This window comes from Gavia stellata, chromosome 10 (assembly GCF_030936135.1).
Source record: "Gavia stellata isolate bGavSte3 chromosome 10, bGavSte3.hap2, whole genome shotgun sequence".
Classification (NCBI taxonomy): Eukaryota; Metazoa; Chordata; class Aves; order Gaviiformes; family Gaviidae; genus Gavia; species Gavia stellata.
Genome location: NC_082603.1, coordinates 26744729 through 26763009, shown reverse-complemented (window position 1 = coordinate 26763009; position 18281 = coordinate 26744729). Strand labels below are relative to the sequence as shown.

Below are 18281 nucleotides of genomic sequence, written 5' to 3'. Positions count from 1 at the left end.
GCTCCCCTTATCCAGCAAAGGAGAGCCAGGTAGAAAAGGGGAGGGGCAGACAGTGGACATTTCATCTGGGTCAGATAACAAGAAGCAAAAATCTTGAAACAGTCACCAATGTAACAGTTTGGGGCTGAATCTGCACAGAAGGGTGAACCTCAGCCCTGTTGCCCCCCTGCACATGGCTGCGGATGCCCGTTCCTCCACTGCATCTCCACCAGGTCACGGCTTCACCCCACAGCCCAGCTCCAGCCTTTCCACACCCCGGCAGCTCCTTCCCTTGGGTCCAGGACCCAGAGCTAATCCTTGCTTTGTGCACGGGGACACACAGCCCTGGCACATCCCAGGCTGACTTTGTGGCAGTGTCAGTGTGGCTGTACGGGACAATTCTCCATTTCTATAAAATAGGTGCTCCGCAGTGCACAGTAGGTAAAAGGGACATGCAAGAAACCCACCCCAGCATCTCCAGACTGGTGTGAATTTCTCCTGCCCCTTTCTTCAAACCACCAGGAGAAATTGCTGCCCTGATCTGCACAGAGGCAAGAGAGGGAAAGCCTGTAAACACACAGATTAAAATTAATCCAGCCACTCTGGGGGGGTTGAAGCTTCACGTACACAAACATCCCCCCTTCTTTCACTTACGGTAGGTGAGCCTCTGCTTATTTTTGCTGGGAAGAGGAAGCTGCATCACTCGGATAGAAGAAACGATACTGAGGGTTTCTGAAGGAAAGGCTGATGTTTCACATCTGGCTCTACATTACTTGTAAAGACCTAATTTCTGTTGGATGAGTACTCAGCATCACCCAGCTAACCAACGCTCATTACGAAATGCCTTTTTCTTATTACCATTTTCCAGGCTTTTGCATAATCAAGATGTTGTCTTATAAGAGGGCACGAGGCATTGGGTAAGTTATCTGCTCCCTGAAAATACATCGTTGGGGTCCTGCGGGGGAAGCAGGACAGTGGGGCTTCCCTCCCAGCGCAGAGATAAGCATGCCATCTAGAGGAAATCCCCCTCATTGCCAGGACTGGCAGCTGAAAATTATCCAATAAAGCATAATTAACCTCTGGCTTCAGAGAAAATCCTCCATCCGTGCCCTGCTGCTCCGGGCTGCTGCACAGGCACGTTATGGCAGGCTGGCGATGCGCCGAGGCATTGCGGCAGCTCGGGAAGGTTCCTGAGCCCTTGAGGGCCATCCCAGCCCACACTGGCACATCCTGGCCTGTCCCTTCCCCATAGGTGATGTCAGCTGCCCAGCCCCCCCATGGTATGGGCATTTGGATGTAAAGAAGAAAGAGAAAGGTAAGGAGGCTGCACATGTCAAGGATAAGAAGGCTGTATATCTCATATAATGCCCTCCAGTGGCTGCTAGCAGCAGTCCTGGACCTATGGGTGCCAATTCCTGAGCCATAGGTGAGTGCCCAGGTGTACTAAGGGAGGCAGTGGCAGAGCCACCTCCTCCACCAGCAGCTCCCACCCTGTGCAGCACAGACCTGCAGAGCCCCAGGGGGGCTGATATGGGTGTGCAGGGTACAGCCCAGCAGTGGGGATGGGGGTCTGGCCTCCCATGGGGCAGATCCACATGTCCCCTCATTTTTGCTAAGGAAAAATCTCCTTCGCGGCTAACCTCTCAGGTTGGACTGCTCTCATACTCTGCTGCTGTCATGGGCACCCTCATCCAAATCTTCAGGCGTGTTTGTAGGTCTGGGACATGCGATGTGGGAGCATGTGGGACAGCAGGTACCGTAGGTCTTGTACCCCCTGTGGTCAGAGTCAGCCCACCGAAGCCCACGGTATTGGTATTCCACACCTTCCACTTTTTCTACCACTACCAGTGAATAGCACATCCGCAGCCACCAGCACAAGGTTGTTGTCCCACTAATAAAAACAAATCCTTCCAGCCCTAAAGATAATTGAAAAACAGTGATCTAGGTCCAAGCAGAGGGACAAGTGCTACTGCTCAGCAGGTAGCTGTCTTGTAAAAACGGGAAGCCTTGCAAAAAAACCTTCAGAGGTGGAGAAAGAGCAGGGAAGATCTCACATGAGAGAAACCTTATTTGGCAGAAAAAGCAAGTGCATGCTTAAGCGAAGAATATTTGGAGAGGAGCTGCTATTGCATTGATTTGCTCGTATTCTGCAAGGGTTTTTTTTATATTTTATTCATTTTATAATGAAGCTTATTCCCTCTTTTCCCACCATCTCAGAAGCTCCCCAAGATGGTGCTCACTGGTGCTCCCAAGCAAGGCTGAAGCCCAGCAACATCCGCAGCACCTTTTTGCTTTTAACAGCGATCCTGTTTCCATTTTGCACCCTCCTCACCTTCTTCTGCCCCACACCAGTAGGCTCTCAGGCCCAACTCCTAGCCCATGTCTTGGAGATGCTGCTCTCACCACCCACACAGTTGGTGTTCCCCCTGCTCCATGGGAGGGAGGGAAGGCATGGGTGTCCCCACGGCTCATCACAGGCGTTGGCCACTCACGTGGAGTGAGGGGCTTTGTGGCATCGCCCTAGGAGCTTGTGTGCTTTATAGGTCTCTTATTTCCTGTCATTACTGAGAAGAGCCTAGTTGTAATAAAAATCTGGGCTCCGATCCTACAAACACTTATGCCTGAGCTTAACTCTAAGCACGTGAGCCGTCAAAGGGGACTATTCATGTGCTTAAAATTTAAGCATGTGCTTAAGCGTCTGTAGGCCTGGAGTCTGTCAGCGTGGGGATTTGTGCCTTAAGCCCATATTCTGGGTCATTATCCTTTTCATGTCTTCTCTGGCATCTCAGAAGATGCTTCAAAGGGGAATTTTGAAGTTCTTCAATAAACTTTGCCTTCCCGAGCAGCCTGGATTCTTGCCTATTCTATGGGGCAATTCTCCTCCATTGCCTCCCCTCCCCCTGTTAGCGATAATCCTGTGCTATTTCATGCTTGGCCAGACAATTAAGCCCTCTTGCTGCTTGGCTCTGTCTTTGTTATGTATAATTGTTCCAAATAATTAGCCACTATTGCATGCTATTCTGAAACTACTTTGTATTGCAATTATACTTAGAGGGTGAGCATCAGCTCGGGGAGAATCCAAGCAGCAGACAGCCTGGAAAGAAAGGGCTTCGAGCCGGGGGAAGATGGAGACGGGCTTAAACCAACACTGCGGAAAACCTAACAATAAGTAAGCAGCAAGGAGTAAATGTTGCTTGGAGAGGGTCTGTGGCTGGTGGGGTCTGGGCAGAAGAGCTGACGGTGGGCTGCAGGGTCGTGGCCAGGGTATCACCTGGCTGCCATCTCGTGGGTGCTGGCTACGGTGCAGGAGGCAAAACCATACTCCACTTCCATCGCTTCCATGGTGACTCGAAGGGAGCACCTTGGCCAAGTGGCCAGTTTTGCCATCTCCATACAATGTAGGGAACATGTACTTGTTCTGGGATGCATTTGGGGTCTGGCAGGAAAATGTTCCCTAATCATGTCTTCGGGATGCAAAACTTGTGATTTCTTGAGGGTAAAGACTCCGAACGATGAGATTGGTTCAGCAGCCTCCTGTTTTCCCCCAGCAAACACATCTCTGTTGTGGACAAGTGCTGGATGGGATGCTCAGAGGAGTTATGGTTCCATGTGAAGCATCTTTTTGAGACTGAAAACAGTGTGGCACAGGAGAGTCCCCTTAGCATTACTCAGTCTCTTGTCTTTCAAGTAGGGAGCATCTGAAAAGGGTATAACCAAGACCTGAGTTGGCCTGACCTGCACTGGTGAATTAATTCCTCTGCTGAAACCCATGGCCTGCTCTGAGCAAAGAGCCAGGACGGCCAGTGGCAATGCGCTTGGACCATGTCGTGCTCTTTGAGATCCATTTTCTCCAGCCAGGTTAGGCTGCTTGAAGCCTCCTGAAAATGGATCTACAGGCTGGGTTTGGTTTCCAACACCCGGTTAGCAGAAGGAGTTTTAAAACTGAGTAGAGATGTCTGTGGTGCAGATGGAAAGCACCCAGAATGTCTAAGACAGCCAGGCCCATTCTCTGCAGTTGTCGTACACTGCTTCCTTTGACTTGGCAGAACCGATGCAAATGGAAAATGACCTTTTCCCAGGCATGTATGTAACTGGCTCAGGTGCATCCTTCCTCCATGGAGCACCCCGAGGTGCCAGGAGCCAGGGCTGCTTGTTGGCGTTGGAATGGCACAGTTGATTCAATACATGCATAAAACCAACTGTTGCAGTGCAACTACTTCAGCAGTTCCAGTACAAAGACTGTGAAATGAATGGACCTTGGATGCTCTCCCAAGAGATTGTAGGTGTTACGCTGCCAGTGCTCGGGCTCTGCTGCTTTGCTGCCTAACCGCAGCCTTGCTTCTCGGGTGCTGAAGAGTCAGGCCAGCCGCCAGCTCCACCATTCACATACACCGTGTAGTGCGTTTCAAACACAAAGTCAGGCTGCCAACGAGGCTGGCTGCTGCAGACAAGTGCTCCTTCACCACTGCCCCCTCACCTTCGATCAAGGGCCCAGATTCTCGCTGTGCTTCCACTTGTTTCTCTGTTTTCACTCTAGGGAGAAGAGCTGCAGGGGGACAGCCAGCACCGCCCAGCCCTGTATCCTGGCCCCAGCGGTGGCCTGCAGCGGCTGCTTAGGAGAAGGGTAAAAGAGGGTATGGCCAGAGAAATCCTTCCTCTCTGAAGTCTTCCTAGAGTCCGTAATTGGTGTTTCAGGGATTTCCCAGCCTGGAGGTTGCATCCAGCCCACCGTGTTTAATAACGACCCTCCCGGAAGGAGCCTCACCCCGTTCTCATTCTCATCTTGACCATACCCCAAGCGTCCACCATGTCCTGCCCTTCCCCACGCAGCCGGGACCGGGACGGACCCAAAGGCTGGGATGCTGCCGGTACATGCTGAGGCCCCCCCCGGTCCCTGGGCCCGTGGTGGGGGCCGGGAGCGGCTTCCCAGGGCTTTCCACTGGAGGTCAGTGTTGGCTTGAACACGGCGGCTGGCCCCCGGGCCACCTCCCCCCTGCCACCCCCCGCGCCGGGCGCTACACCCGTGGGGTAAAGCGGCGGAGGGCAGTGTTGCTCTGGCCCTATTCAAACACAGCGGCTGCATCACCCGCTCCTGCCCGAATATGAAGGACCCAAATATAACGTAGCAGAGGCGGTGGCAGATCCCCCGATACCCCGAAATGTAGCTCAGTGCTCGGGCGGTGCTGACTCCCAGACACTAATTTGTTAGAAACTCATTATCAGCTGGCAAAGCCAATCTCAGCTGGTCCCACTGTACCCACTGCCCACCTCCCCATCACCAGCTGACTTCATCAACTCAATCTTGACCTCAAAGAGACACCGCTGACTGTCTTCAAGCTGTGCATTTGCAAAGGGCAAAGCATTGCAGAGAATAAAAGCTAGTTACGGTATAAAATTTCCAACACTGGGACTGCCAGTGGACAGCTGGCAGCATCCAGACAAAATCTAACACTACCAGAGGGACCGACAAGTTCTTTAGGAAATGTGCTTTGATTAAATTTCAGCTAATGCTGTGTTTGTTTGCAACCAGATGGAAAAAACTATTTATAACTTGGGAATATCAGCTGGAAAGAGCGTTTCTTATTGCTTGTTTTAACCTGCGGGGAAGCAGTAGGAAGGTAGTACACTCATGAACCATGCAGAATGCTGTCATACGCACACAGACATTGCAGCTCGGTCAGTCCTCCCTGGGCAGCCAGTGTTTCCCAGAGGAAAACAAACATATTTTTCAAAGTGTCAGCTTATTTTGGTTATTTGTTTCTGAAAGTGCAGCCTGAGAGATCTGAATTCAGCCTGCTTTTCAAAGGGCTGTTCCTTGAGAAGTCAGACTGTCTTGGCAATAGCCCAGATCGCCACCCAAAACTCTTTGGTGCTCGGGATCAACTCCAAGCCCCGCTCTGCATCTCGCAGGCTCAAGACGGGGCTCTCCCCACTGTGGGATGTCCAGAGGACCTCTCACCACCACACTGAAGGATGATGTTCATTCCACAGTCTTGGAGAGCAAAGAAAGTTTTGCCTCTGGCTTTTGTGTGATCAAGATTGAGATAGTTATGATTGTCTGTACTTAATATTCCCTAAACTCCTTGGGTATTGCTAAATAAAGAGGGGAGGATTTCAAAGGAGACTTGGTTTCACAACTGAAATCTGGGTGATAATTACTCCTGTTTCATTCAAATCCTTCTTATTCACTAAACAGGGAGATTGAAAAGACACTAAAACAGATGAAGGGCACAGGTATAAACTTTACAAAGCTTAAAACTACTCTGTCCCAGCAAGGCTCATGCTTTACATGACACTTTAATCCTACTCATTTGCTAGATTCACCCTAACTGTAAACAAAGCTTTGAAATGAAAGCTTAAAAGCCTAGTTGGGATACATTAAGTTAACCAGGAAGACACTCTTAAGGCATTAATTTAATGACAATCACAATACAAGTGCCAGAGGTTTGTGCATGTGAGGATTAATATCTATAGGAGAAGGGGTTTCTTCTATCTATAGAAGAAAAGGGCTTTGCTCCCTGTGCTTTCCAGCTTGTTTGGCAGCATAAGGCCCGTGGTGAGGGTGGCTTATTGCCACTTGCAGGGGTCTCTGGGCTGGGGCTGTCCGGCAGATGGGGAGATATGGAGCCCTGGGAAGATGTGCAACCCAATGCTGCACACCAGGGTTTGTCCTGACACACCAGGCTGGGGTTGTCCGCTCTCTCCAAGCCAGGTTTTCAGGGATCCAGGCCACTGTGGTGGCTCTTGCTTCACGCCAGAGCCCCTTTGGCTGAAGAGACCCCTCTTGCACAGGCACGGGGGTGGGATGGGTCTCCTGAAGACCCCCCCTAGATCTGGAACTGGGTGCTGCTCTCCAGAGAGCCCGTGGCAGGAGGGTGCAGGCGGCTGGGAAACAGGAGCAAGCCACAGCCCAGCCCTTCAGGGACCCTGAGCCCCCCTGGCTCCACCAGCACTTGAGCTAACACCCAGAGATGCCAGGAACTTGGAAAAACCCTTCCCACACCAGGTCCCCCCACCTGCAGGGCTCCAAGGTGACTGGGGAGGAGCGGGATCAGCCCAGTGTGAGATGTCCTGGCTTGGCCACCTCTTCCTGGTGCATCCCACCTGGGCAGAACCACAGCATCTCCTGCCCACCCCCTCCACCCAACATCGTTCTCCTTTTACCCTGGTAGTCAGTTCTCCCCTGCCTCAGACACCCTCCCACTCGTGGTGCAAACCCAGCAGAGTCCCAGCCTGGTGCCCAGCGATGCTGTAGGGAAGCTGGCAGACCCAGCGCTTCGGGCGTGTGTCTGGCTCTGACCCCCTGGATACTTAGGCGAGTCTTCAAAAGTGCTTTTGTTTGAAAAACATTGCAGGATCAGGCCCTGGGAATGAATGTGAGCTACGACAAGTGTCCTTTCTACTGACTGTCCTTACAAACAACTATTTCAGCATCCCCCCAGTCCACTATAGGCACAGTATGTTACCTAAAGGAATGGCACTTTGCAAACTTCCATTAGATAAAAAATCTCTGTCTATTGATACTTTCTACAGAGAGCAAAAGTATTTTAAGGGATAAGTTTTTTCACAACACGCTTTCTGAGCAGGGCTGTCACTAAGGGAAAAGCACAGAAGCTGCTGCTGGGAGCAGTGTGAAAGCTGAAAAGGGGCAGCTGGAGGGACCAGGGAGGAGACCCAGAGCCCAGTGGCTCAGCCGAAGGCAGCAGACCAGAGCTGGGCCAGTTTTTAGAGACAGCTAAAACCCCAATTTTATGGAGGCCCAGAGGAAAAAAGCATTTTCTTCCCTCCACTCTCATACTAACCCCATTCTCAGTTTCTACGAGGACATGGGATAAAAGAAGGAAAAGCCACAAGCTCCCAAGCTGTGTGCAAAAGCTGACTCCTTGGGTACCCGCCTGGACATTTCTGTACACCCAGCTTTCGGTCACGGCCAGCAGCCGGGAATGAGCTGCTCAGTTTTGCACCAAAGCTCAACTGACATCCAACTCCTCCTTAAGCAGGAGGAAGGTGCAATAGGCACTATGAGAAACTGCTTTGCTTGAGAGGATACTCCCGAAAAACAGGAGAGAAATCCTAGCCTGTCACTTTTACCCACAGGATGTTTAAACAAAAAGAGCTAAATACGGGTGTGGGGAATTCTGCCTTCAAACCTGGCAAGACGGTCTGGCTGGCAGTCCTGTAAATAAGGAGCACCAGCCCGACCAGTGAACAGATTGGAATTTTAATTGATTTTGTAGGAAGGGAAGCTACGATCTCCTAGTTTGATGTGCTAAGCCAGAATTTCACCTGCAAGGGATTCCTCAAAGGGAAGACACATTCCCTGCTACACAAGTGGAAACCATCGAGTCCAGTAAGAGCTGCGTGGGCAAACCTTGCAGGTGACGGAGAACTTATTGCAGCGTTTGCATGGCTCAGCAGTAGTTAGTTACCATTTGCTTTTTAAAAGATCGTAATAAAATAGACAGTTTAGAAAGTGTCACTAAAAACGTAAGACATGGCAGTGTCACAACAGCAGCACGAGTCTGTCTCCCACCGGTTACAAGACTGATAATTTCCTCTCGCCAAGGTCTGGCCGGAGCCGGAGGAACGGCAGCACTGGACATGTTGGAAGAAAAAGCTTTATTTTAAAAAAGTCCTTTCTAACAATAGAAGTTATTTTTTAAAAATAGTAAAAAGAAGTAGTCAGGGTGAGGGTTTTTTTTCCCTACAGACGAAGGAAATTATAAACATCTTAAATACTCATTTAAAATCCAGTGAATTGGTTTAGTGGGTTGGGTTTTTTTGGGTAACTCTCATTCCAGTTACAGAGGAGGCACCCAGGGAAGAGAGGAAAAAGCCCATTTGCAAGACAGTTCCTGCTCTCTGCATTCCTGCACGTTACACCAGGCACCCACCTCCTGGGTGTGCTCCTCCTCATCCCGGGGGTGCCCCGGGGTGCTCAGGGTGCCCTGCCGCAGTCGGCATCCCTGTCGGGCTGTGCAGAAGGGACAACCCCACAGCCGTGGGGAGCCCTGCCTGGCAGATGCAGCCGGAGGGCACCTTTTCCAGGAGGGGATGGGGCAGAAAAATAGATCACCTTGCCTCCAGTTAAAAAGCAGCTGAGAAAGAGAGGAGTTAGGCCCCCCGCAAGGTGTGTGTCCGCACACAGCCAGAGGCTGGGGACCCCCGACCCCACCCCAGCTGATCCCCACGGTAGGGAGAAGTCCACATGTCCGGAGATGCTTGTGGGATCCTGGGGATGTCCAGCCAAGCCCCCGCCAACCCCATCACATGTACCGCTCCAGGCTAGTGGGGAAATTGGGCTGCCTCATGTAGGCGTTGCTGGAGCCAAACTGGCCAAGGGGAGATGCGGAGAGCCCCAGGAGCTGCTCGCCATGCTCGGCACAGGCAGGGGGCCGCATGGCCGGCAGGGCCAGTCTGTTGGGAGCCCCGTAGAGCTGCGGGCTGCCGGGCGAGTAGCTGCCCTGCGCCACGGGCAGGTGAGGGGGCGAGGCGGCATAAGGGTAAGCCAGGGTGTTGGGGCCCGCTCGGCCCAACAAGCTGGGGCTGACGGGCTGCGCCTGGAAGCAGGGAGGCTCGGAGCTGCCAGCGGAGCAGGTGGGAGCCAGCTCGGCCCCGGGCAAGCCCAGCGATGGGTGGCCCAGCTCAGCGGGCGGCGAGGGCTGCAGGGCCTGCTGCCCGCTGATGAGGCTGTCAATGCTGAACATCCTGGGATGCTGTGCCGGCGGTGCTGCCCCGGCCGCGTAGGGGTGGAAGACAGTGCTGGAGAGCTGGGGGCCATAGCCAGGCGAGCAGAGGGTGTTGGGGTAGGGTGCTGTTGGTGCCGTGGGGCGGCCTGTGGGTGGGGGCGTGAAGGCGCTGGAGTTTTGCATGTAGCCAGGGTAGGTGGTGATGTCGGTGCGCTTGAAGCGCTTCCTTCGGCGCAGGAAGCTCCCGTTGTCGAACATGTCCTCGGCGGCTGGGTCCAGCGTCCAGTAGTTGCCCTTGCCGGGATGGCCGGGCTCCCGGGGGATCTTGACGAAGCAGTCGTTGAGGGTGAGGTTGTGGCGGATGCTGTTCTGCCACTTCTTGGGGTTCTCCCGGTAGAAGGGGAAGCGCTCGGTGATGAACTTGTAGATGCCCCCCAAGGTGAGCTTCCTCTCGGCGGCGTTGGCGATGGCCATGGCGATGAGGGCGATGTAGGAGTAGGGGGGTTTGCCCCGCTGCACCGGCCGCTTCCTCCGGCGGCCCCCGGCGGGGGGCGGCGGCTCCTCGGGGGGCGGCGGCGGCTGCGGGCTGCCCCCACCGCCCCGCGGCTCCGGCTTCACCGGCGGCGCCTGGCCGGCGGGGGGAGACCCCCGGGGCGGCCCGGGGGAGCCGGGGCTGGCCGCGGCGGCGGGGCTGGTGGCCGGCAGCGTGCACATGCCTCGCAGGCAGGGGAATCCGGCCGCGTTCATATACGGCCCTCGCCTTCCTCCTCCTCGGAGGATGGGGGGGGCGGCGGCGGGAGAAAGAGCCCCCCCGAGGGGAGGGGAAGGGGGGAGAGGGAGGGGAAGGGGAGGGGGGCCAGGCGCCGCGGCAGCTCCCGGCGATGGGGAGGTCGGTCCCGAGCCGCTTTGCAATATATAGGGCGGCCGCCCCCCCGGAGGGGCGTGCGGTGCCCGGCCCGCCCCGGCCCCTCTCCCCCGGCGGGAGGAGGAGGAGGCCCCTGGGGAGGGGTCCCGAGTCCCACGGCTAAATCCCCCAGCCTCTCCCCGAGGTTTTATTTCGCAGCTATGCCCCCGAGGGGTCCCTCCCCCGGGGGTCCCGGGTGCCAGCGCGGCGGCCGGCTCCGCTCCGGGCCATTCTCCGTGGCGCTTTGCTTTCCTTTTAACCCGTGTTTCCTCCCGGGAGAAAAACTAAACAAAATGAGTCCCGAGGACCAGACCCGGGCGAGTTTGGTGCCGCAGCCAGCCCCCAGCAGCAGAGCAGGTAACCTCCCGCCGGGACCCCCCCACCGCGTGGATTTCGTTGTCTTTTTTCCCTGGGAAAAGCGCTCAGAGGCGGCGGCGGGACGCAGCGGCGGCAGCAGCCGGGGGTTTCTCCCCGAAACCAACCCCCCCGTTTAGTTACTTTGCAGCCTAGTGAGACGTCCTGGGTAAGGAAATCCTGGGAAAAGTTTTTTTCTTTTCCCCTGGGAGAGAGGAAAACGGTCCTCAGAGCTCGGGGCTGCCCGCAGGTACCTCCCGTGAGATGGGCAAGGGATGAGGGACAGGGGTGGCACTTTGGGGACGGATGGGGCAAGCGGGGGTCTCTCTATCGCTGCAGGGGGGCTCAGCCCACGGCTGAAGCTGAATGAAGACACCGGACTCAGAGAGCCCTTCTGGGTTTCAGGGAAAACCTCTTCAGGTCTCATCCTGCACTCCAGACCTGGCTGGGCTGAACCGCAGCCCCCCATCCATGGCATATGCCAATACCAGAGCTGGGGGGCTGCTAGCTGCTTTATCGGCACCAAAAGAGCCATGGGCTTTCACACCGTCCTCACCCGTTGCTGCTAAGCATCACCTCTAAGCCAGATGCCCGATCATGGAGAGCCCGGCCCAGAGCAGGTAAGGGAGCTGCTGCATCAGGGTAGGCTGGACAAACTGGGGGGGCTTTTGTAGCCAGATCCCAGCCTTATACGTAGCTAGATGTCCATGTCCTGAGAAGACAGGCGGCGATGTCTACGCCATTAAACGCAGTGGCAGATCCCTCCACATATCCCGCAGCGGAGTAAAAATCACAACCTTCAACTTTGTAACTTCATTGAAAGTATTTCCAATAGCAGAGCGGGACGAAAGCTTTTTTCCACAGAGGCAAGTAGGTGATCTTGACCAGGTTGTATCATCCTCCTCCCTTCCTTTTTAAATGTAAAAGCCACCCAGCCTTTTGGAAAAGATTCTTCAGCCCTTTATTTTAAGCATTTCCTTGTGGTTTTATTCTACAGTCCAAGTAAAAATTCACCGACCAGATTATTTCCCAGGATCACTTATTCCCCTGTTTGTGTCTGTATGTGTTTTTATTCTCGCTTTACTTTTTCTGCAGACATTTGTAGCACTTCTGCTCCCCTCAGGGCTCAGGCAGGGAAGCGTAGGTCTAAGAGAGCCGTGGCGGATCCAGTCCTGATCTGCCACAGGCAAGTTGGTGTTGGGGTAAACAGCCTCAGTTTCCCTTCTGCCAAATGGGGATAACAACAGGAGTGTAGGTGCTGGCTGGAGGACAGAGAGCAGGTGAGAAAGCGTGAAACGCAGCCTTAGAGAAAGATGCCTTTCTCCACAGAAGTCACAGATCTTCAGGGAGAAAAGCAAATCAAGGGCATGGCAGGGACCATTCATTCACCTTGGGAGAGCTGGGGGAAAAAGAATGGAAGACTCATATTTCGCCTGGAGCATGCATTTAAATCAAGCAGGTATCTGAATGCAGCCAGTTCATTTCAGTCAAAGGATCTGACTTTTCCAGCCACTGGAGAGGGCGGCAGGGCAGAACAGATGCCTAAGAAGGGAGTCACTAAAGATCACTCCAGGATGCAGAAAGAAAATCACCCCCCTGGGGGAGATGGAAACCTTCAGCTCTGCAGACAGTAGCTGGTGAGATTTTCATGTCAATGCAAGGATTTTAATGTATTCTGATCTAGCAAGAATGGGTTTGGGAGGGAAAAGTGTTATAGGGTGCAAAGGAACAGCAATCATTCATATCAAACATTGATTTTCTCAATCCATCATATCAAAAAGACCTTGCTCATTGCTCACTTTCTCCTTTGTTATTGACCTAAACATCAGAAAAGGAGTTGGAAATGAAAACCCAACAGTATGGCTGGGGCTGGATCTGCCTGCACCTGAGATCACATCTAGCAAAGGAAGAGACATCTCATCTGGACAAAGGGATATGAAGACTCAACTGGGTGAAGTGTTTATAGTTCAAGGCCCTGATCTTACATGATTTTAAATGCTGTGGGAGAAGCCCTGGCCCTGTCTCGGGCTGCGGGCTGGCTGAGACTCCAGCTGGTGAGTAGTTACTTTAAAGCTGACGGGACCATTCACATTGCTCTCAACTTTACTGAGTTAGTACCCAGACGTCAAACTAGTTTTGACTGATGGATACAACAGTGGGATGGAGACAGGCAGAAGCACACAGGCAGGAAACAAAGTATGTTTTACCATCAAATACAGAAAGCCAAAACAGACAGACTCTGATTCCCACATATGCTTTATCACTCAGGGTGCTCTTCCTGGCCCAGCTCTTTTATGAAAAGGTGGAAGACGAAAATAAAGACGGCTACCAAACAAATGCAGTCTCGATCTCTCTTTAAAATGAGGCGATAAGGAGGGAATAAATCACATTTACTAAGCATCTGTAAGTTTTGCCAGCATCTGCTGCCTTCTGCATCAGTTCATCCTAATTGAGTACGCAGAGTGATTTCAACTGCTCTTTTACCTCCAGCCCCTGAACTGTTTTGCACTAGAGCTTCAGCCTCCTTTAGAAATATCACATGCACAAATCGCTTTACAGCACGGGTGAACTCGCTTCACCGCAGAGGAACAGGGCTGCTGTTGCACCTCAGACAGCTGCTGGTTCAAGCACCCCGTGCGCCCAGGCAGGTATTGCATCAGTGGTACCCAGGCCACCTTTCCAAGCTGCTCTTTGCAACCACGTGGGTTAGAAAAACATGCATTTGCTTGCCCCAAAACAAAGCAATCTTCTGCTAAACCCCATGCAGTATGGGATATTCACGTTCTTTAATGTGGCCATGCTGAGAAACCAGTGGGTTTTGCCCTATCTTAAATGAAACAACAGCCTGCACTGGGGAGAGCTGTGTTTGGAGCATCCCTGTTTGCAGACCGCTCCGCTTAGTCATGAAGCAGAGTCATCCATATCTCAGCCACGCCTGGGATGTGCAAGGAAGAAGAAGGGGTGGGGGCCTTGGGAGTGAGGACCTCTCTGGTTCCTCTCCCAAGGAGCCCTGCAGCAAGCAGTCCAAAGCATCCTCCAGCCTTGAAGCCAGCAATGGCCTCTGGGTGATGCTTCAGTGATACATGACCTGCTGATGGTGCTCTTAGCATGGCCCTGAAATACCCCATCACTTACCAGATGTTTGGGGACTTCCTTGGCTGAAAGCTGCATGAGTACCACTGCCTTGAAATAACAGCAGTCGGGCCAATTCCCACCCCCAGCACATCCCTGTCTGAATCCATCCATGCTCCAAACTCCCAGATGGAGACCCTCAGAACAAGCTTGAGAGACACTCCCACCCCAGCTACTCTGTGTGATGGGAAGGCTTTGCCACCAGAAGGTGAATCACTTTGCTCACATAAGAGCTTGATACATCAGGATGAGGCAACTACAGTTAGGAAGGGTGGGGGGAAATCCTTTCCTCCGGGAGATTTCCATCATGGGATGCCACCTCTCAAAGGAGGAATGCGTGATGGAGAACAGCAACGAGAGCGAAACAGGAGGCCCGGAGGGTCGACTCTGTGGCTTGTAACCACAACTAGCACACATGCAGGAATCGGGGCACCATGCTGCTCGGCTGCAGGACCAGCAGCCATGCAAAAACCAGCCCAGGACACCAGGCAGTGACAGCCTGGGGTCCAAGGAGCCACAATTAAACACCCTTCCTGAGCTATTCCATTTCTGCAAGATGCAGGAAGTGGATAACCAAAGCAAATAAATTCTTCCTGAAAACTAACTCTTTGGAATACTAATGTATTTGTAGGAAATTGTGCAGCAAGGTCCAGGCAAAATAATTTCTTCACAAAAAGTATAGGTGAAGCATTTATCAAACTGGGGAACATCAGGGAAAAATTCCTAAAGAAAGAAACTTGGAAACTATTTTTCACCTTTTTAGGGAAGTTGGGTTTTTTTTTCACTACAACCAGTCAAGATTTTCTCCCCCAAATTAATTTTGATATAAAAATTGTGAAGTTTTCTTTTATTCCTATGGAAATAAAGGAGATGGGGGAAAAAAAACCCTTTCTCTTTTGTTGTTTGTTTACCAAAAATAATATTCTTAACAGAAGCATCTATTTGTTTAAACTTGAAAGAAAACAAAAAAGATTCTAAGGGCCTTAAACTATTGAAAACCATGATTCAGCAGCAAAATTCTGTTTGGAGTTTTAGAGATTTGGCTTCTATAAACTTTGATGCTTTTTTGTTCAAGACAAACCTCAATATTTGAGGTGAATAAATACATATTTTTCCTTTTTCCTGGAACAAAAAAACCCCCAAAATTCCTGCCCCAGGTCCGTACCTCATGGCCAAAACCCAAGCCTAAGAAAAGGCCAAGAACAAGGACCAGGCTGAGCTGGTCCCTCTCCCTGGTGGCACAGCTGTCCTGCCTGGTGGCTTCAACACACTGAGAAAAGCAAAGTGTGGGTCATACACAAGGTTAGTAAGGAACATTTAAGTATTTGTTTTTATAAAGCAATATTAAACACTCTAGAAACCCAAAGGGGCTGTTACGATTATTGTAATACAACCACAGCAGAGGTCCAAAAAACATCTCTTGGTGAGCATGTCCTACCAACATGCTGCTCTGAGCAGCGCACAGCTTTGACTGTCCTCTGACCATCCTTCTATCCTGGAGGGATTCAGGCTATGGAGCAACCAGAAGAAACTATCACACAAAATTACCGAGGACAACCCCTGCAAGAGCAAACTTTCACAAGAAACCTCGGTCTCCTGCTTTCCAGCTACTTCCAATTCTCCTTAAAAACTGTCCCTTCCCAATAAAACACTGATGCACACAGGCCAGCTTTCCCAAGTTTTGTTCAGAGGATGCGAGGTAGGTGGTTAAAGCTCGGTGCCCTGCAGGGTCATTCTACAAGGCTCGTTCATAGCCCCTCCTCAGAAGTTTTGATGCTTTCACTGTATAAATAGGCAGCCAGGTCCATGGGAGAAGCCTCTGCAAATCCATCTGAGGATCACGAGAACAGGACAGAAACAGGCAGGAAAACAGCCTGGACACAGGCACTGAAGCAGGAGTGTTTTGTGCATTGCCCACACTATTTCCCTCTCCCTGAATCCACACGTTAGCCCGAGCCCTCCCCACGCTGGGAAGCCCTGCCTCTGCCCCAGTGCTTGCTAGCTGCCCTGCAAGAGGCATTTCTGCTGCACAGACCCTGTCGACACCGCAGCTCCAGCTAGCCCCCCCAAACCAGCCGAGGCTTGTGCTTTTCAAGGAAATCAGGGAACTGATGCCCGAGTGCCCCAGATGTTGCACACCAGGGCTCCCAGGCAAGTACTTCACTGCAAAATTTACCCTTTTCCTTGTCCATTTGCTAGTCTTTTACAACTACCAGACCAATTAGCTGCAAGCCCAGACAGACAGTTAAAATCCCACCTTGCTAGCTCACTACCCTACTCCCTTTTTCCTCTGTTTAATGCTCCTGCCAGCAGTGATTTCATTCACTCCAACCATAATAGCCTTTTCCCTCCCCTTAGGCCAGGAGCACACCTCTGTCATGGAAAATTTCCCTCCGTCTTGTACCTTCAGCCTGATCTGCCTGCAGCAGGGCTGGCAGGTTGTTTTTTTCTCACTGCTTAAAATGCTTTTGAAACAAAGGCTCTTTAATCCCCCCAGCCTAGCCAGGCACCTCTGTCAATCCCCTCCTGGTAGTGCAGGCAGAGCACAAACCTCAGCAGGAGGCACGGGGCACCCCACAAGCTGGTGGGACCAGGGGGATGGAGGCTGGGTAGGACATCGGGTCTCCTGAGATGGTGGGGACCGAGCAGGGCTGGGAGTGCAGGGAGCATCCCAGCCAGGGCGCAGAGGGGAAGCCACGAGATGATGATGGTGATCTGGGGGAACAAAGAGCAGAGATCCTCCCATCCATCTCACCTGGTCACTTACTAGCCTGGAGAGGGGTCTACAAGGCCCACAGCACCATGGGGAGCCAGGGGCTGGCAGCCAAGCACAACACCTACGCTAGGCATCCTAAAGCCTGGCAAGAGAAGAGGCAAGTCCAGGAGCAAGACACCTACCTTCATGTTCCCCAGGCATAGAGGGGGTGGCCTGGCCACTGCCCAGCCCTTCTGCCCAAAATGGGGACATCTCGCCACATCTGTGTTGGTGGAGAAGCTGGTTGTCTGGAGGGTAGACAACTTGGCTAAGGTTGCGAAGACCTCATCTGCCTTTGAGAGCACTCCACAAATGACCGATAACTAACATTTCGGGCAATGACTTCAAAACGCATGTGGTGCAGGAAAGGGGTCTCCAGCTGTGACAGGCCAGTGTTCATCACATCATTTCCTCATGACAAGGCAAGAGAGGTGATTCAGACTCAAATAAGACTGGACAAGTATGAATCACAGTGTTTGTCTCACATTCCTCCTAGCCAAAATCATTCCTGCCTGGTGCTACTTGAGGCTGAGAGAATCAACCCAGACATTTATTTTGGGGGTCCCCAGAGATCCAGTTAATTAATTTCCACCTCCCACTTCTGAAGTGCTGTGGATACCGAGGTCCTCCAGCTGAGATGGAATCTCCATATCACAGCAGTGTTTAATGCAGGTAGGCAGCTGGCACCAGCATCCAGGTCCTGGGTGGTTTCTGTCAGAGCTGAGTGCCTGGAGAGAGTGTTTGTGGTTCACTCATCACCGCTTGCTCTGGAGTAGCTGTTCTGGAGGACCACACCACATCACTTCTGTTTCTGCAGTGGTAGCCCAGCTGCATCCTGGCTAGTCAAGATGTTGGCTTTGCTGAATTGCTTCTGTTTGGATGAGGAACAGTTGATGCCATTCAGCAGTATATTTGGGCCAGCTCTCACCTAGGGAGGCTGGTTCCAGCAAAAGCAGCGCTTACACCTCCCCAGCCCCTCCGAGCAGTGTGAGCTATGGGGACGCTGGCCTCTCTGCCGGGGCTCCAAGCCCCTGTCACCCCTCTTTCTGTTGGCTTTTTTTCTTCTTGCCTGCAGCTCCCAGGGCTGTCCTGCAACTCACTTTCCCTGCTCACAGTCCTCGCCCCAGGCACTATGACATTGGTCACTGATTTGCCCATCTTGTGGCAGAAAACCCCGCTGGTCCACACAGGGGTCAACTTGAGAGAGGTCCGAAGTGCCCCCACTCCTGGTCCTGCCTCTTCTCTGTTCATGTTGCCAGCTTGAAGCCACTTTGTAGCCTGGACCAGAAGGGTCAGTACAATGCTCGAGAGGAACTGCTTTTGATAACATAGCAGGCTGAAGAGGTCTCAGGGTTCATCTAGAAGGTTGCCAATAAGGGCAACTTCATTTGGTAGTGCCACCTTGAGTATAAACTATGAGGGATATGGGTTTGGACTTGAAACCTGGCTTAGATCCTAGTTACCCAAC

At 52.4% G+C, this 18281-nt stretch overlaps 1 protein-coding gene across 1 annotated transcript; it reads right to left on the bottom strand.

Moving 5' to 3' along the window:
- Window positions 1–9245: 9245 nt before the first annotated feature.
- Window positions 9246–10415, bottom strand: FOXE3 (forkhead box E3). The gene has a single exon (XM_059822233.1). The coding sequence runs from the start codon at window positions 10413–10415 to the stop codon at window positions 9246–9248; it is 1170 nt and encodes a 389-aa protein (XP_059678216.1).
- Window positions 10416–18281: the final 7866 nt, after the last annotated feature.